The sequence below is a fragment of the Leptonychotes weddellii genome, chromosome 6 (genome assembly GCF_054177405.1).
Source record: "Leptonychotes weddellii isolate Sample4059 chromosome 6, ASM5417740v2, whole genome shotgun sequence".
Taxonomy (NCBI): domain Eukaryota; kingdom Metazoa; phylum Chordata; class Mammalia; order Carnivora; family Phocidae; genus Leptonychotes; species Leptonychotes weddellii.
Genome location: NC_138374.1, coordinates 73872712 through 73893615, shown reverse-complemented (window position 1 = coordinate 73893615; position 20904 = coordinate 73872712). Strand labels below are relative to the sequence as shown.

The following is a 20904-nucleotide window of genomic DNA, read 5'->3' as shown; positions in this document are numbered from 1 at the left end:
GGGGTTCTGGAAAGTTCTGGAGGGTGATTTCTCAATTCTCCCGCATGACAAACTCTCTGATCCTCCAGGTTCCCAGGTTTTATTCTCTTCTGCTGGTCCCATTCAGTCAGGTATCCGTATTTTTCCTGCTTGGCTCCCATAGAGCATTATTATTGATTAAATAAGTATCTTCATTTCATGAGTGAAAGAAAAATGTTTTTAATATTGTTTCAAAACTATGAGTCCTCTTTTGTGTCTATGTTCTCTGTCTCCTCAGACCTCCTCAGTCTCTCCTGGGTTTTCAGGATGGAACATCATTGTTCCCAGAGAGACCCCCAAGGGGCCTGTGTGCAGGAACCTCCCCAAAACAGATGTCAATATTTCCGCCACGAAGTCATCACCATATTTTTAATCTTGATATAGAGCAAAAGCAATAATATGCACCTTTACAGCTGGCTCATAGCTGTGTAGTTTGATTTATGGAATTCCACATTTGAAATGCAATTCTTCTTTTATGGTAAAAGTATAATTATCATTAAATGTGGAAGAAAAAAACCCAGCTTTTTATAAATAGATCATTGTGTTTTGATTCAATAACTAGCCTTTCAATCAGGAATAAATGACAGGACAATTAAGATAAACTTTAAACTGGTGATAAAACAACTCAAACGCTATTGATTTCATTTTATAGTTTTGCTGTAGGGTACAAGGCTTGTAATACATTTCATTTCCTTTGCTTTTCTGGTTCCAAACAGAAGGTCTGTGACAAGTAATGCTAATGACTCTTTAGCCATGATTGACTGACTTAAGAAGTGTTCCTCGCATAAGTTGGGTGGCATTGTAGCATCTCACACATTCATTTTTTCGGTCCTAAAATCCCATATGTTCAAGGCCTTATATTTGTTCTATAAAAATATAACCATGATTTTAGAAACTGTATTCATACTTTATTACTTTAAAACTTGGAGACTACTTTGTGAAAGCTAATACCATTATATCCTTTATTGTATTTTTGTCTCTCACATTCTAGGTATCTTATATAAATACACAGTTGAAACAATTACATTTTTAATGAAACAAACATTTATCTGTCCAAGAAAACAATTGTGCAGAACAACTTTGCTTGGAAATATGATTTTAAAAATGGTTATGGAATTTTATTAATCCATTTCGGAAACCAAGTGCATTGAGGCAATGTTCTTCCGTTGACCCCAAAAGTGATTTGTTGAACCGATGACAAAGATGTGAGATCAACCCTTCTAAATGAGAGTACAGATCATAATACATATTTCTTCACATGTTTTAAGAAGAAAAAAAATCATGTTCCATGAAGAAAACATTTTTTAAAGATTTTATTTGAGAAAGAGAGAGCGAGCAAGGGAAGAGGCAGAGAGAGAGGGAGAAAAGCATGAGCCGGGAGCCCAATGCGGGACTCGATCCCAGGATCCTGAGAATATGACCTGAGCCCAAGTTAGACGCTTAACTGACTGAGCCACCCAGGCGCCCCCATGAGGAAAACATTTTATATGACTTCCATGGTCAATTTAAACTAAAATATTTAAGAGTCTAGGAATGCATAAAATTGTTCTCCTTAACTTATACTAAGCTGTACGGCCTAAAGACAGGCAATATAATTTCTTTATTCTTGGGAACTTCTGTTTAATTCATACAGTTAATAATTTAATTTTTTCCTTGCCTTTCCAGGCAGAATTTAAAAACTGAGATTCAAATGGAGCCCATTTACTGATTCACAAATATTTTTGCTACCTTATATTCTGTTTCTGAGAGCTACAATCATCTGATTAATAAGGAAGTCCCAAAACTATGCAACAGAAACTCTGTATCTTTTGCTTCAGAAAAACTCCCATTTCAACAGAGGCCAACTAAGCTCTTTTAAATGCACGTGAAACTATTCACAGAAGTGAAATCTGTTAAGTCTTATACATTACGGAACTATCATTTCGAGAAAAAGAAAATGGAAGCAAGTATCTGGATAACATAAGCGTAACGTTTATCTCAGCCCCTAAAGATAGGGGAGGAGTTATCAGAATTTTTCTGCTGAATACACTGATTCTTTATATTGTTGTTGAGTGCGGCCATTGGCCCTCCACACTCTGTTGTTATGTGATCAAGGTCAGCTCCTCTCTATAGAGTAAGGAAGCACAAGTCTTTTTAATATTTTGCTAAAGATTTAGACAGCTGTTAGATTGATTTTATTTATTTATATCTCTTATAACAAATGGAAAGTGAACATTCTTTTCTCATATTAGTGACATATTCTACCTTGACCAGCTTTAACAAGCTGACAAACTTACCAATGGATTATTTTTAGAAGAAAAAAAAAACTAGGCAAAACTACCCATTAACTAGACAAAAATAGATTCCAGCATTATGTTTAAAAAATGAAAAGCATATGGGGAGAAGTGCCACACAGAAGGAATGTGCGTAGGATGACCCTTTCTTAGATGTTATCCTCTCAACTGGAAGGGGCTCTTGATCCTGCTCACCATTTCCTAGGTTCCTGCATCTCTCAGTCTCCTTATTGATAGAGGTGTTTTCCCTTAATCTCAAGGACTCGCTCTACCCTACTGTTCTTGTTTACGCTGTTCCCTGTGTCTAAAAGATCCTCCCTTCACTGTTCTCCAGGTAAACTCCTAATTCTTTTACAAGGTTCATTTTAAAACTCATCTCGTTTTTTACATTTCCTTAATCACCCATTGTCCCTGTCACGTGGGGAACTGTGAGTTCTCAAAGGCAAGGATGTGATATCCAATTTTGTAGTGCCTCAGTTTCCGCCACAGAAACTCAAAGAATATGAAGTTTGAGATGGATCATGAAGGAGAGAGTAGTATGGATGACAGTCTGGAGGAGATCTGTTTCAGGGGGAAATAGTGAATATCTCTTTGCCAGGGCAATCGAGAATTTGCCTGGTTAGCTATATTTGATGCCATGCTCTAATGCTCTCTATCAAAGAAACGCTATTATGTTTTCTATTGTTCTACTCAACTTTACCTTTTGGACATCTATTATTTATATTAAAAATCATATTGTACTTAACTCTTAGATCTTGTTATGATTGACTTTGGCCAACACTGATGTAATTCTTACCTGGAATAATTAATAGAACCATAATATTATTCTTCTCAGTGATTGTGACTTGTATCACATTTACAAAAACACTTCATGAGTTCACCATATGAAGTGATAATAAAATGCTAGATATATGGCCAAATAACAGAATCTAGGTATTCCAAAATAAAAGTGGTAAATAGATATACAGCATGGAATACAGAATACTGTGCTGTTTTGATCCTAAAATCAAGTATCACTTATCTTTGATTCCATGACATGGATTGGTAAGGCTTTGTGGTTTCCCTTGCAATTATTATTACTCTTTGACTAATGCTAGTGTTCATGATTACAATCATGTAGCCAAGATAATTTATATAAAAGACATGAAAACCTAGACTATAATTCTTATTATTCAGGAAAGATGTATACCTTATTTTTAAGAACAATATCTTAAATTATATTAATAGACACATTGAGAGATAGGTAAGAAAAAGGAAGCCAAGCAATTATATATGTGGGTGTGTGGGAGGTGTATATATATAACTATATATTATATAAACTTTCAGAGTAATATATACATGTCATTACATTTTCAGACTAATACTTTTTAAGTGATTTTTTACTTGCAACAACTGTGCTCATTTTATTTTTTGAAATACATCTAATATGATTATGTTTCTTGTCACATGGCCCCTGAAACATAATGGTACTGTTATAGGGATCATGATAAAACTGTACATTAAACAAATATGTTCAGTACTTAGAAGGCATAGTGTTTTTCTAAATTTTGTAATGGGATAAGTATCTACAAGGTGAGATCATGGTCTTCAAAGGGTTTGTATTCTAGTGGCGAAACCATGATGCATACATATGAAAATAAGTAGTAACACCAAAAAAAAAAAAAAAAGTATGTGGCTAATTGATTAAGAGAAGCATAGATATGCCTGGTTTGAGTTTAAAGAAAATAAATCACTGTGGTAGATTGAATCACTTATTGATTGAGCTGGGAAATGAAGACTTTAGTTAAGCAATACCTGGTTTTGTCTGCTAATCCCTCTGTTAGGGCAGATGGAAGAGGGAAGGACAGAGGATTAGGGGAGAAAATTGGAAGGGAATGCTTGGGGGAAGGAATTTACAAAGTGAGTCCAGAGCAGAGTGAGAACATAGGAAGACATAAAGGAAACATCAAAAAGCTGTTCAAAAAAATGTGCCATCCAAAACATGGTCCTTGAACTACCTGATGACAGTCATTTGAGATGCTTGTTTAAAAGCATAATTTTTGTATTTTTCCCCCAAAACCTAATGAATTCAGGTATCTGGAAATAACAGAAATCTGAATGTTCAGGATGTTCCCAGTGTGTGTGTGTGCATGCATGCACGTGTGTATGTCCGTCTGTGTGTGTGCATTTTCACAATATTTAAAATACTGATAAAGAGAATAAATGTTTGTAGTCTTTGCTTGTTTGTTTGTTTGGGAGGGGACAGAGAAAAAACATGGCAAAAGTAAACTCAGCACATAGTATAGCTTGGAGAGAGAAAGAATAGAGAATGAATGTTAAAAGAATAGCCTAGGCCTGAACTAGTATTGGGCTTAGGGTTCTCCAAAGAAACAGGACTAATTAAGACACAGAAAAAGATTTATTATAAGGGATGGGCTCACATGATTATGGAGACTGAGCAGCCCCGTGATCAGCGCTCTGCAGGTTGGAGACCCAGGAGAGCTGATGGTATAGTTCCAGTCCAAAATCAAAGGCCTGAGAACCAACAGAGATAATGGTAAAGGTGTGAGCTCCCATCTGAGTCTGAAGCCCAAGAACCAGGACCACCAATGTCTGAAGAAGATGGATGACCCGGCTCAAGCCCAGAGCAAATTTGACCTTCCTCCATCTTTTTCTACTATTCAGGCCCTCATCAGATTGGAAGATACCCACTTGCATTGGTGATGTTGATCTTCCTTGCTTGGTCTGCTGATTCAAATCTCAAAACATCCTCACAGATACACTCAGAAATAATATTTTACCAGCTATCTGGGCTTCTCTTAGTTCAGCTAAGTTGGCACATAAAATTAACCATCACCAGCCAGTGAGATGGAAGATGTAGGACATGTGTAAGAGAGAAGTTGATAGGTCTTGATGACTGGCCATAAAGAGAAAGAGATAAATCAAGAACAGTTTTATACTTTTGATCCTGGGTAACATAAATTAAATCCAGAAAGTAGTTGGAAATAAGGAACTGAACTTTTGAAGCATGTTCAAGACTTGGCTTATAGATTTTGGAAGATGTCATATAGAAAGATTACTTAAGCCAAGGGATATTGTTATGCAAAGGACCACTAGCATCACATGGTATAAATGTAAATGAGGTTTAATTGGGGATATCAGGCAGAAAGGCATCAAAGAAAAAAAGCACCTCTCTAGCTTCTGTAACGCACAGAGAGAACTTTTATCTACACATACTTGAACACACCATAAAAGGAGCCAAAATCAGGGAACTCATAATGGTACTACTCTACGTATGTAAAGAGAATTTGGAAATGAGGATAAGGAAAAATTTATTGACCATGTAACAGTGGATCTTCCTGGTCAAGGAAATAAGGCCTAAAGCAGGGCCTGATAAAGCCAAGCAGCCTGTACTGGGGAGAGGCAGTTGGAATCCATTGAACCAACAGAAATCCAATAATGACCTGTCTACTTGTTAATCTGCCCAAAGAGGAGAATTAATGAGCCCCCAGGGCCCTCTGGCCTTGTCCCTGTGAGGAAGAGGCAGGGGAGAAGAGTAGCAAAAGAGTTTGAAGGAACCCCTTCATTTAGTGAATGAGAGAAAAGAAGAGCCAATTGAAGAGGCCATAGAAAAGAGGAGTAAAATTTGTCCAAAGGACTGAGGCCTTTCAAGAAAGGCAGCAGAGCAAAAACATCAAACATCACAGATATTCAAGAAGATATGCAGCTAAAGAAATTACGATGGATGGCACTTAGCTGGGCCGTGCAGTGATGATGGTTAACGTAGAATAGAGAAGACTTGTATATGGAAGAAAACAGGGAGATTATAGTAGGTAAAGGATTTCTTGGTTTTATCTACACCACAGGCACAATTAGTATATTCTTAAACATTCCCTGATTTTATTAGTTTTATATATTTATGAAGCATGCCTTTCAGTTTAATTTATCTATTACATGTATTAAAAAGCCAATGTTGAGAATGCTAGGTTTCAGAGATTAAAAAAACATAAATTTAGCCTGTCATTCTTTTTAATCATACTCAAAATGCAAGTCTAGTAGACAATTCTTCTTCCAAGGCTAATTCATTCTTTATCCCCACGAACTTTTGTAAGTTCAATTCATCAATCTTGTCCCTTCTCTGTCTTGATATCTTGTACCTAATTAGTCCCCTAGGTAGTAGCTTAAAAATAATTATAGACAAACAATTCAAGGAAATCATTATTTTAAATGTTGTCACTTTCAATTTTGAAAATCTGTTTCCAGTTATTAATTTATAGCATATGCTTGCATCAAGATTCCCTAATAGATTGCTATATGTATGTTTTATTAAAATGCACAGGACAGATTCTAACCAGTCCAGCAACTCAATTTCATTTATAAAGGATTCCTATTAGATGATATTCCATAAATGCTGAGAAATACATGATACTAAAGGACCAGAGGTAAAGAGAAATTCTGTAAAAAATATTTATGAAGGAAAATGTTATAACACAGATAATTTACCAGTACAACCATTCCAAATCAAAATCACCTTAACAGAACAGCAGAGAAAAGACAGATACCGAAAAATCTAATATGAGGAATTATTTAAGATCCCTGATTTAGGTTTCAGATAGACCTGGGTTCCATAGACATCTCTGATCTTTACTAACATCTTTAAGCTTTAGAATCTTCAATACTGTTATCAGAATAAATATGTCTACACCTCCTAAGGTTTTTGAGCAAAGCGAAGTCTGCAAATTACTTATTAGAATGCTGGAAACACCCAATAAAAAAGCTATAGTAATTATCACTATTTTTTTTTTAAAGATTTTATTTATTTATTCATGAGAGACAGAGAGAGAGAGAGAAGCAGAGGGAGAAGCAGGCTCCCAAGGAGCAGGAAGCCCGATGAGGGACTCGATCCCAGGACCCTGGGATCATGACCTGAGCCGAAGGCAGACGCTCAACCGTCTGAGCCACCCAGGCGCCCTAATTATCACTATTTTTATTGTTGTTACTAGCTGTGATGTGTTTGAGTGACCCTTAAACATATCGTAATCACATACTGAAATCACATATGAAAGTGCTTCATCTACTCCTTATTGCAGATAGAGATTCCATGTTTCTCCAGAAGTTCTTCATATAACCAGTGGTTGTGGGTTGTGACACATTAGAAACATGGTCAGGCCATCTTTTGACATTCTTAGATTTGAATACCCTTATCTTGATTGACAACCAGATAATGTATGTACAAAAACTGGACAATATTTTCCAAAAAGAGCGATGAAAATAATGTAATCATTCATGATGACAAAGGAGAAAATATGCTAAAATTTAATACTTAAGTTTTGCAACACTGAATGGAAAATTTGCATTTAATAATGTCTTTTGGTACTTTGAGAGGGAAAATCCAAACTTTTTTTATAGGTAAGAAGGTACAGTCCCCATTCGCTGATGTGGACTAAATCAATTGTTTCCAACTGTGCTTAGGATGGTTATTTGGTTAGAAGCAACAAACCTCCTCTGACTGACTTCTACTAAAAAGAACTTATCAGAAAAGTACTTGGTGGCTTGCATAATCAGAGGAGAAGCTGAAAAGGATCTAAAGAAGGTCACAACACGGATAAGCTTTGGCAATCTTGGTCAGAAACTCAAAGCACTGCTTTTTTGGACAATGCCATCAAGACACCTGGGATCATAAACCTTCAAGCAAATGGCAATCAGCTCAAAGATCAGGAGACTAAGGGGGAATCTGATGAACCCAGGTTGACACAAGTACCCTTGAATAAGGTTGGAATGCAGAGCATTGTGAATAACAATTCCATTAAGGGCATAAGACAAATGTAGGTATAGTAACTCAAAGTGGAAAAGATGGAGTTCTATGTCCAAAATAAGGGGGGATAGGATGTTGGGCAGACAAATTAAAAAAAAAAAAATTATACTTTACTTTTTCAACAATCAATTGGGATCCAAGTGTGTTTGACTGAGATGCACAGGTAGGCGGTGTGGGGACAGTCCTAGAGGAGAGACTCGTTACTTCAAAGTTATAGTGCTAGATTTTGCATTCTATCATAATGAAAAGTTAGCTTCCATTTTTACTGTGACCGCTGCTTGAAAGTTTAAGTAGCTGATTACTTGAACTTTTGAAAGTTTATAAGTTTATGTTGCTTCAAAAAATTATGTTTTCCTCTGAGAAGTTTTAGAAGATTATTAAAGATAATGCTTGCATGTAATGACATAGTGCAGGAACTAAGCACCCCTATTTGACAAGTATTCATTAAGTACTTCCTAAGGACTAAAATTAGCCTGTTCGTTGCATTAAATAGTTGTTGTTAAATTGCTTCTAAAATTTCTGCAAAAACCTAATTATTAAATATGTTGTGTACCAGATGACTAATGAGTGAAGCAAAGATCTACAGATAAAGAGTAATTAGATTGTGTTTGGCAGGGTCACCTTTCTCTTTATTCATTGCTTTTTGGTTAAGTGTTCACAAGGAAGTCACATATGCCTGGGGAAATATCATCTTACAAACAAGCAAACAAGTAAACAAATTTATTTTATTTCAGGGGGAAAATACATGCTTGACTAGCATCTGCCAAAGCTTGTTGATGCAGAAAAAGTAGAGATGCACACGTTGTCTCCCCAGGCTCTTTTGATATGACATGATATTTTGGGAAAAGCACACAAAGGAATCAATGAAGTTTCTTTCAAGATTTTTCATTTCTGTGAATGTTATGTTTTTCATAATTTGTTTTCCCTTTCCCCTTTCAACATATTTAATACTAACTTTCTCTTCATTATAAAAATATTATTACTATATAAAAGGTAATATATATAAGAAGAAAATAATGTATAATCCTACACTTCTGAATGTTTTTAAAATTTGCATACTTCTTTCAGTCTTTTTTCCTGTGGCCACACACACACACACGCACATACACAAACATGCACATGCTAACACATGCAAACACACACAAATTTTGATCATGCATTCTCTGTTTAGAATCTGGGGCTTGTATTTCCAATTAGTGTTATATCAAAAATATTTTTATGTTATTAAATACTCTTCAAAAAATATCATTTCAGTGGTTGTTTCACATTCTACCATGTGAACATACCATGATTCATTTACCTCTTTCCATGTTACTGAAAATCTAGCTTGTTTTGCAAGTGGCATTTCTAAGCAGCTGTTGTTCTTAATCTGAGGTCCTTGGAGCCTAGGATTGATCTAAAATGAAAAATCTTTCGTCAGATACCCACTAGTCCTTTTTATGGACATATGGTCCATAATTTTCACAAAAAATTTCAAAGCTATATTTATATAAAAGAGGATAAATCCAGCTACTAAGTTATATGCTATAGATATAAAGTCATTTTTTTCTTTCTAAATGATTTATTATAATGATCGAATAAGTATGCTAGGATCCTAACATATCCCATAGGAAAGCGCACTCCTGTGTGTTTCTCATTCACTGTCATGCTCCTAGCACCCTTAAAACACCTCTGACACCAGATATGCAGGCTTGCCACTCACACAATTCTCTGCAACACCAGCCGGCTGTCCTACAGTTCAATGTCACTCTGCCACCCACCCGCGTTAGAGCGGACCCCTCACGTCAAGCTCAGTCCCACAACACTGCCTCCCACTTCAGATGCCAACTGAAAATAGTAGGTTCTCAGGTTACTCACAACTTATGTCAGGCTTGGTTACAAATAAGAGGTTCCCATGACCCCCTATTGTTTCAATCAGTCGCTGTAACATCTCACAGAGCTCAGGGAAACACTTGCTTACGTTCACCAGCTTCTTGTATAATAAAGGACATGATGAAGGACACAGATGAGCAGCCAGATAAAGAGATACAGAGGATGAAGTCTGAAAGGAGCTTCCTTCCCCTGGAGTTCTGGGTGCACCACCCATCCCGGTGGATAGATGTGTTCATAATCTGGGAGCTCTCCACACCTCATATTATGGGGATTTTTATGGAAGTTTCATCACATAAAAGGCATGACAGATTATTAATTCCATTTCTAGCCCCCCTGCCCTCTGCAGAGAATGGGCAGTGGGCCTGAAGCTTCCAAGCTTCTTTGTGTGTGTGTGTGTGTGTGTGTGTGTTTTATTATGTTATGTTAATCACCATACATTACATCATTAGTTTTTGATGTAGTGTTCCATGATTCATTATTTGAGTATAACACGCAGTGCTCCATGCAGAATGTGCCCTCTTTAATACCCATCACTAGGCTAACCCGTCCTCCCACCCCCCCTCCTGTCTAGAACCCTCTGTTTGTTTTTCAGAGTCCATCGTCTCTCATGGTTCAGCTTCCAAGCTTCTAATAACGGCTTGGGCTCTCTGGTGATTACAGCCATCCTGGAGCCGAGCAAGAGTTGCCTCATTAGAACAGAAGACATTTCTCTCACCCAGGAATTCCAAGGGATTTAGAAGCTCTGTGTCAGATGCTCTGATCACTTGGGAAATTAGGTCTTCCTTAGGAGCTCTGTGTCAGGAAATGGGGCCAAAGACTAAGTGTTAGAACAAAAGATTCTCCTAGCACCCCTAATTACAAGGAGTTTTAGGAGACAGGGGCAAAAACCAATATTTCTTCTTGTTTCATACTTATCCAAAAATATACATATATAGTATTATAAGTACTCATATATACTTTTATATAATCTACCCACTGTGCAAATGTTTTGAAAATAGCATGTATGCCAAAACACTTTTCATTTTTTATGGACAACAACTCTATTGGTTTACATTTTTATGGTGATGGTAAGTACATGCTTGTCCATCATAACATTTAATAACCAAAATAAGCCTATTGTTTTTCAACAAAGTTACAGATGAGAAAATCAGGGCTTTTTTCTTGTCCCGATTTGTTCAAAAAGTACCCCAGAATGTGGAAAGCAGATTTCTGGTTTGCTTGTTGTTTTTTGTTTTGTTTTTGTTTTTGTTTTGTTGTTTTGTTTTGGTTTTGGTTTTTTTTCGGTGTGGAACTCCAGAATGTAGAAAGCAGATTTCTGGTTTGCTTGTTGTTTTTTTGTTTTGTTGTTTTGTTTTTTTGGTGTGGTGTTTTTTGTTTTGTTTTGTTTTGAGAGAGAGTGAATGAGCAGGAGTGGAGGGGCAGAGGGAGAGAGAGAATCTTGAGCCCCCTGACGTGGTGCTCTTTCTCACAACCCTGAGATCATGACCTGAGCCAAAATCAAGAGTCTGGTCTTAACCGACTGAGCCACCCAGGTGCCCCAGGATTTCTCATTTTGAATTCATGGTGTTTCTACCTTGCCCCACGTTCCCATGAAGCAGGAATGAAGGATATTTTCAGCAAAGGATATATAGAAACACTTCCAGTGAGCAGATTTAATTTTAAACCAGATTATCTACATAGTCTTCAACCATTTTCCTGATGCAGTTGAAAAGTAGACTTGTTTTCCTGCCCCATTCTATCACTATATTCTCAGCCACCAGACAGTTCTAAAAACTTAGAAAACCTTAGACATTGCCTAGTGAAATGTTAGTTCTTCCTGTGGTTTTAGGCATAAATGTACATATACCTAAATATAAATTAAAAATTTATGCCAGTTGATCCAGATTGTCCTAGCTCCCCATAAATCACAAACTTAGAGAGGTTTAAGGATTACATTGGGTTTTTAAAATTACCCAAACTGAAGGGAGGCCATTAAGTGAAATGGTCAGGAATATCTGTTGTCAGAGGCTTGGGTCTGAATCTTCTGCCTCTTCTGGTTGTGCAATCTTAGACACCTCGTTTAATCTCTCCAAGCCCCATTATCTGCATCGACAAAATGTGGATAATCAATAACAGTGTTATTATGGGGATAAATTGAAGTAATGCACAGAAAAGCATTTAGCTCAGAAACATCTCAACTTTTTAGTAGTTAGCTTTGTCATTGTGTTAGTGTGCTCAGGCTCGTATAGCAAAATACCAGGGACAAGGTAGTTTAAGGAACAGAAGTGCATTTTCTCACAGTTCAGGGGGCTAGAGGTCCAAGATCAAGGTGACATCAGGGTTGGTTTCTGGTAACACCTCTCTTGCTGGCTCATACATGGTCACCTTAATGCATTAGACCATGAAGAATATTTAACAATAAGAAAAACCGTCATCGCCTCCAATATTTTAGAGTCTAGTGTATGTTTTCTAATCAGACTAAGCTCCCATAATCCTAAGGATGACAGTAATTATTTCTTTGATGTATTTATCGGTGATAATTAGAGATGTGCTTGGAGCTCAGAGCATTTCAGTTGGAGGCAATGTCAAGAGCAGAGGCCAACAGGCAGTGACAGGGATCTAACCCCTGACTTTAAAGAACTCAACCAAAATGGGGACAGCCATCATATGATTAATTTCAGCCTGTTTTGATGGAGTCCCACATTAAAGACGTTTGCATGCAGGTAGACTCAAGACACGGTGTCATTATATATCCACATAATCTTTCCATTTATCTTAACTCCTCTAACCTCTCTCTCTCTTATTTTAAATTGGGGTTTTTCCAGCTTCATCACTATCCACAGTTTGGGCTGGAAAATTTTTTTTTTGCTGCAGGAGCCTGTCCTGTTCATGACAGGATGTTTCTCAGCATCCCTGGCCTCTACCTACTAAATTTCCCTACCTATCCTCCCCAAAAATGTCTCCAGATGAGCAAAATCAACCATGGCCGAGGACCATGGCTTTAACTCCTTGGATCACCATCCAGAAAGTCTTTTTTGAGAACCCAGTGCAATGTAGGCAATAGGTTTGTCATGTGCATAGAAGAAACAGATTGATCTTGAGAATACTAGGGGCTTCCTGGGAAAACTAACAGCCCAGAATTAATTATTGAAAGTAAAGAAAGAAAAAAAAATACTTCCAAAGTAAATTTGGTCTAGAAAAACATGGAGTCAAGTTAAAGTTAATGGTATTTGGAAGGTCACTTACTCTTCTGAACACCTTTCACTTTGGTTAGATTGCCTAAGGGAACAAAGGCCTGTTCCGACTCCTACTTTCTTTCCTGAGCTTTACTGTTAAGTAGTTCTATTTTCTCTTTCTGCAAACTAAGGAGGTATCTCACATCCCCTCACCGGAGCGGTCACTTCTGGAACTTCTTGGCTCACTGAAGTCAAAGGTGCTACCCAAAGAAGAGGTTCTCTCCTACAAAATTGGAGGAAAAAATGTCAATTTGGGGGAGGGAAATGAGGCACTGAGCCCCCAAGTGCATAGTAAGAGTATAATGTCTTTAACCAAAACACATACCAAAAAAAATCTGCCCCCCAGCTTGTAATGTCCTTCATCCCCTGTGGGCTCCTCCCAATCCTCGAGTGGTCTCACCTGGAAGGGGAGGGCAGGTAATGTTGCTCTTCTCACACTGTTCTCCCATTTTCATTTTCCTGTTTTCCCTCTGCCTTTTTCCATTTCTGTTGTGTGCTTCACAGCTACCTTAAATAAAGGATAGAGTGTTGACGAGAAAAAAAAAAAAAAAGATTGTGCAAATACTTCTGAAAAGATAAAAAGTGGATTTTCTTAAAGGAATTTAAATCAGAGTTGCTTCCAAGTTTCTGCCTTTGAAATCATCAAAACCCAACTTCAGTGGAAGATCAGGATATAGTCCTGAGTCCTTACACAAGTGTCATGAAAGTATGTAACCCAAGGAAGTTTCTGGTGTCATGCACATGGCATGTCCGTGGGTTAGAACATCTAAGTGAGCGACATTCTGGGGATTAAACCACCTGGGTGTATTTGATTTATTTTGTGACTCCCCAGTATTTATTTTACAGTCTTTGATTAGACCTATCAAAATTATTTTCCAGATTTATTCAGGTATAATTGGGAAATTAAATTGTTAAGGTGTACAATATGGTGATTTGATATACATATGTATTGTGAAATGATTTACCACAATAAAAGTAGTTCTTGGATCCGTCACCTTACACGGTTACCGTCCATTGACTCACCTGTGCGCACATGGGTGCATGGGCATGTGTGTGTGCGTGTGGTGAGAACATTTAAGATTTACTCTCAGCAGATATACGAGGCAGTATGAGAAACTACAGTCACCATGGTGCCCACTAGAGCTTCAGAACGTGGTCATCTTGTCACTGAACATTTGTCCATTTGATCAACACCCACCCTCCATGTCCCCCGCCACTCTACTGTCATTTCCATGAGTTCTACTTGTCCCCGTTCCATGTGTAGGTGAGATCATACAGTATTTGCCTGTCTGACTTAATTCGGCAAAATGCCCTGCAGGTTCATCCATGAGTCCCCCTCCCACTTCATTTTCTACCTTAGGAACTGTATCCTTAAGATATTCTTTTATCTTCTGGCCAAATCTGACCCCTGACCATTAGAGGACGTTTCTTAAACTGGGAGCAGGTAAATTCCAGGCACATAAGGCAACATTGTGTTTCACGCAACACATTGTAAACTCATAAAATTTATTATCCTGAGGGGGAATGACTGGACTGGGATCATAACCAGCAAAGGCAAAATACTAAAATTTATTGATCAGTGAATGTATTTATGTGTTTACTTGTTCAATAAAAATGTGATCTAGAACAGGCCATCAAATACTTGTATGGTAACTGGGGAGTCCGATCATAAACACTGCACTAAAGTCATCTGGGACAGTATTGAGGGCTGTGTGGAAACTCAAACATGGGGCGGGGGGAAGAAATGACCTGTGGGGCATCAGTGAGGGTGTCTTGGGCATGGCTGGTACCTGCAAGGTACAAAGGCTCCTTGTGAGAAATTAAAGAAATGCGAGGTGTTTGCGACTGTAATCTTTAAAGTGTTGTTTGAAATCAATCAAAAGTGTTGGCCAGCAATAAATCTGAAACTTCTTTTCAGTCATGTTAGGGCACACAAATGTGCCCTTTTCCCAAGGAGCTAGAGGCAACAGCAAGCAGATGTCCATGCTTGCATCCTATTGTCCCATAATGGGTTCCAGTCTCAGCCCAACCATGTGCCAGAGAGAACACAGGCCAGCCCCTAACCTCGTTCTCATGTCAGTTTTCTGCATGAAGCTGAGAATAACAATAGTTGTGATAATAGCTCTGTCTCTTGGATTGTATTCTCCTGTACATCTTGGAACGATGCCCACCACATACCACCCAGTAACCATTAGCTCCCAGTATGGAATTTTAGCTAGACATAGGAAGACCATGTGAAGATGTGAATCTGGGCTTAAATTCTTCAACTTCTAATTAGAAATAAGGAACTATCAAAATAAGAAAATGTTTATGTTGGACAAAGTCATAAATAAAATGAAAAATATTTTAAATAGGTTCCTATAGATGTAAAAAAAGAATTATACTATTAACTACCCTTTGGTGCTGTGTTTTTTCTCCTATTTCAATAAAATTGTGGGGGCTTCAACTGGCTCACTGGGTGGAGCATGTGATTCTAGATCTCAGGGTTGTGGGGGTCAAGTCCCATATTGGGTGTAGAGGTCATTTAAAAAAAATCCTTAAGGGGTACTGGTGTGGCTCAGTCAGTTAAATGTCTGCCTTTGGCTCGGGTCATGATTCCGGGGTCCTGGGATCAAGTCCCATATCTGGCTCCCTGCTCAGTGGGGAGTCTGCTTTCCCCGCTGCCCCCTCCCTCCTGCCATGCTCTGTCTCTCTCTCCCAAATAAATAAATAAAACCTTTAAAATAAAATGACATTTTTGGGGGCGCCTAGGTGGCTCAGTCGTTAAGCGTCTGCCTTCGGCTCAGGTCATGATCCCAGGGTCCTGGGATCGAGCCCCGCATCGGGCTCCCTGCTTGGCAGGAAGCCTGCTCCTCCCTCTCCCTCTCCCCGCTGCTTGTGTTCCCTCTCTCGCTGTGTCTCTCTCTGTCAAATAAATAAATAAAATCTTAAAAAAATAAAAAAATAAATAAAATAAAATGACATTTTAAAAAAATAAATTAATTAAATAAATAAAATTGTGATCACACAAAACTCTAGTGTGAAATGCAGTAAGGCAGTAATGATTATGATAAAGTTATTGGGTATAAAAATAACCCAAGATGAAACTTACATGGAACTCAACAGCAAATAAGTAAATGAGTAAATATAAAATACCTATAATATTTTCTTTCCATTTCTTTTCCGGGCAGGTGAGTTAGAAATCAGTTATGCAGTTCAGTAGCACAGATTTATGATCCAATTCCAGTACAATTTTATTAAACTGCAGGGTTGTTAGGCAAATGTTTTAAAAATCAAGAGGAGAAACTAACCCATATCATATTAAAAAGACGTTAGAGGCAAGAAGAAGAGCAACCAATAAAAAACTGAGAGAAGTAGGTACGTTACATAGACATATATTTTTTATTATTATTATTATATAAAGTTAAAAATGCCCAAACCTAGCAAATAAAAATTACAAGAAAAATTCAAACAGGAATTCAGTCCTGTGATTATGCTCCCATCATCATGCTTGCTCTCCTCATATAATTTATGGCCTGGAAATACTATCACAATTTATTTTATGATTTAAAGCACCAAGTGAAATATGGTTAAATTCTGTATCAGTCTCATAGCAAATATGGACTTAAGCACAGTTGATACGAAAGCATGATATCTTACATGGTAATAATGATATTTGTGAGATGAGTATTTTATAAAAGGAAATCCTGAAAAACTTCAGTCTGGTTAAAGCAGGATAAATTATTTTACAGAAAATTTACACTCATTGAATATCATTAGTGTAAATAGATAGATATTTATCTAGATGTTTCTACGGATGTTAATTTTAGAGATTTTTAGTAACTACTAAACTGGTATTTTAAAATTATATTACTGCAGTCTCTCTGGGAATTTATAAAATGCATACATGTAATATGTTTATTAGCATGTAAGTGTCACTTTAAATTACAACACTGATTCTCACATTATTTTCCCCAATACTTAAGGAAATACTCGCTTTTTAAAAGATTTGCTAAAGCACAAATTGTTCCTGATGGCATAATATGTTTGTGCCTGAGCCTTAATCTTCTGTCATCATCTTATAAAGTGTCAGGAGAAAAGCAGATAAATCTCAGCATAAATTTATTCCTTTACAGTGAGTTTAAGATCAGCCTTCACTTTCTCAAGTATTGCCAATAGGGACCATAGCTAATGTGGTCATTAATTAAGAACATAAAAAAAAAAAAAAAAAACGTTTAAAGGTGATATTGTAGTTTGGGATTGCTTTTGTTAAAACATATTAAATTGAGAGCTGTTAGGTCCTTTGATTCCAGAAATAAAAATGGTCCGCTAGTAAGATGAAAGTGGTGTTCATTTTGGCAGAACTAGGCTGGTGGCCAACCAGGGTGCAGCTCAGAGCCCCCCCCACCCCGCACCGCAAGCAAACTCTGCCATTAGCCTTGCTTCCCTCCTGGCACCTTCTCTGTTGACCTAGCACACCCTCCTCTCGATTCTGACTCTTCCAGGTCAGGGATGGCGAGAACGAGACAAATAAGAGGGAAACTAAATGGGTAGCAGCCAGGTAGGGTTAAAACCTCAGGGATGATAACTCTCTTGCATCTCTGACCTTTTTCAGGCAAGCAGAAAGCAGCCTGTTTCTCAGTTCTCTCTAAGAAAATGCAGGTTATTCCTTCATCCATTCAGTCAACACAGATATATTGTACACCCACGATGTGCCTGCCATGCTAGTGGATTGGTGTTAGATGTAGTCGGGGATAGGACAGAGCAACAACTTTAGGGTATCCCTGATAAGTAATTTGTAGCTCAATTGCCCTATATTTGATGCTACCTGAAATATATGAAAAAAGTTCATGTTGGTAAGACATCAGAATACTTTTATCATTTCAATCTACTTGTTGCAAAATGATTACCCACTTATTCCACATTTTTTCTGGATTGTGAGTTGTTTTCAAACATTTTTCTTAAGATTCTATTTATTTATTTGAGAAAGAGCAGGAGAGGGGAGGAGAGGGAGAAGCAGACTCCCTGCTGATCATGGAGCCCAACACGGGGCTCGATCTGAGGACCCTGGGATCATGACCTGAGCCAAAGGCAGATGCTTAACCGACCGAGCCACCCAGGCACCCCGAGTTATTTTTATATATCGGGTTCTTTGTAAAGGGTCATTTGTGGACTAGTGACAGGTGCTACATTTCTCATCAAAGGAATGATGATTGAGGGGGTGAGATTCTAACATTTGATGATGAAATATGTTCCTTATGGTATATTTAGTATGGTAGACATCACACACCAGTGTTGATGAGTCACAGGACAGTGATCTCTCCAGCTACATCTTTTCTGTGGGTGAACGACAGCCTGTAACATATGATTAAACTTGGTTTCTCATTGTGGAAATAAGCCCCTCACCCAACGACTGTTTACTTTTCACCCTAAAATTTTTAAAAAATTGTATGTTTTTAAACTGAAAGAATATCATTGCTAGTTTTATATTTAAGGAAAAAATCTGTTTTTAGTTGATGTCAGCTTGTCTTATTTCATAAGGTGTTTATAGGTTTGTGTCACTTTGGTGTAGTTGGTGTTGTGTGTGAAGTGTTTGTGAGCGTGAACAGTTGAATTGTTTCATTAAAATTAGCAGAACACAATACTTTAGTGCCTATTAAATCAAGTAAAATGAATTACCAAGACATTGTAATTAAAAGAAATAACAGCAAGTTTACATTATTATGCCAGAAACATCATTATCCGTGTCCTCTGTGGACCTTGGGAGATTAGACTTGCCATTCAGGAATGACTTTCTGATTTAAGCCATTTCCATTGTTTCAGAGAAAAAAAAAGAAAGTATAATAAGTATTTACTCCAGTGCATTTTTTCTGGTGAATAGCCACCAATTAAAAATATATTATTTCTTATCCTCCAGGCAATACGGCTAAAGTGTATATTGAGATTCAGGATGAAAATGATCATCCCCCAGTGTTTCAGAAAAAATTCTACATTGGAGGTGTATCTGAAGATGCAAGGATGTTTACTTCTGTGCTCAGAGTTAAGGTACGAGAAAATTTATTAAGATACAGAGCTAACGTTAAAACAAAGAGCTCAGACTCTGCAGATAAAGTATAACCATGTAGTTTGTATTGACTGAGTACTTATTCATGGTGTTTGAACAAAAGTCTGAAACTCAGATACAGGGGTTTAATTAGCCATACTGCAGATTAGTTATGAGGCGAATACTGTGCAACTTTTGTGTTTTATTTTTACTACAAAAATAGGAAAAATTACTTATGATAATTTACACTGAATAAGATATTAAATCATTAAAATGTATGGCTCCCAGTAGATTTGTATGCCTCTTATAGGTTTAATTCAGGAAAACTCCAAAGATTGGTAAAGTGGAGTTTCTAGTGGCAAATATAAAATTACTGTTTTCTAATTGAAGAAATAATGTACTAAATTATTTTTTCTGCAATATTTTTTTAAATTCAAAATCTGAAACATGTAAAATATAACACTAATAATTTTAGCACTTTATTAAAAGTTTAAAAAAACTCAGATATGTGAGAAAAAAATCACAAACCTACTTAGAATTTTTTTTAAAGATTTTATTTATTTGTCAGGGAGTGAGAAAGCACAAGAGTGGGGTGAGGGGCAGAGGGAGAAGCAGACTCCACATTGAGCAAGGAGCCCGATGTGGGACTCGATCCCAGGATCCTGAGATCATGACCTGAGCTGAAGGCAGATGCTTAACCAGCTGAGCCACCCAGGCATCCCAGCATTTTATATTCTTAATTACAGTTATTTTTCTGAAGGTATTTTTAAGAATATTTTTTAAGTAGCATTAATATACACACATAAAACCTAAATTTCCCTAGGCAAATCCAACTGTTGGTTGCCTCTAGTTTCACTCATGATCAGTTAGTTGCCTTTCTTTTCTTGTTACCAGGAGAACCACGATTAGAACTCTTCTTACATATAGCTTTATCATCTTATGCACACGAAGTATGAAAGAGGAAAATGAACAAGCAAATGAACATGTATAATGTGTTTGCAAAACAGCCCCTTCATAGTGCCAAAAACTGACTCCTGATCTGAATCACCACTTAGAACCAAAAGTGGTCCACAAATGTGTCAGTCACATTATATCTAAATCATATTATGGTTTGCAAGTAAGAAGCAACTCCAAAGGAGTTGATTTTTATCCTATTTTACTTCATCCCATGAAGTGTTGATTGATTCAGTTCATTCATCTAGTCAGCAAATTTTTTTGAGTACTCACAGTGCGTACTGTTCTTGAAGTTGAACATAGAGCTGTTCAAAAACAAACTAAAAGAGTTACCACCCCAGTACTACAAACTAGTGAAAGAAACAAGTCACTGTTGAATAAAACTGGTAGCTATTTAATACAAAGTCCTGTGGTCAAGACCAAGACTTGTGGATTCCTAGGTCAGGAGCGTGCTGCTCATTCCACTGCTAAGTCCCTAAAGCTAGAGGGAGCATGGAGGTCTGTGTGGCTGGAAGACTCTTTGGAGATGAGATTGGAAATGTAGCCCAGGATTAGAAATGTAGAATATGGGGTTTACCCTCAATATGTTAGAAAAGAAGTCTTTGAAGGGTTTTATTCAGAGCTATGACATAATCCAGTATAAGAGGATTGTTCTGGATGTTGTGCAGGGTTAGCATGGGGGTGGTGAACAGTATTCTCAGACGAGGACCCACAGAGCCCCGTGTACTACTTTCCCGGAGAGATGTGGCAGTGGGC

General features: G+C 37.4%; 1 protein-coding gene across 1 annotated transcript in view; it reads left to right on the top strand.

Moving 5' to 3' along the window:
• LOC102751140 (protocadherin-15) overlaps nucleotides 1–20904 on the top strand; it is a 762960-nt gene that overhangs the window by 649474 nt on the left and 92582 nt on the right. Inside the window, exon 24 of the mRNA XM_081823172.1 lies at nucleotides 19069–19196. Coding sequence (XP_081679298.1) covers nucleotides 19069–19196 — 128 coding nt within the window. The remainder of the gene's footprint in view (nucleotides 1–19068; nucleotides 19197–20904) is intronic.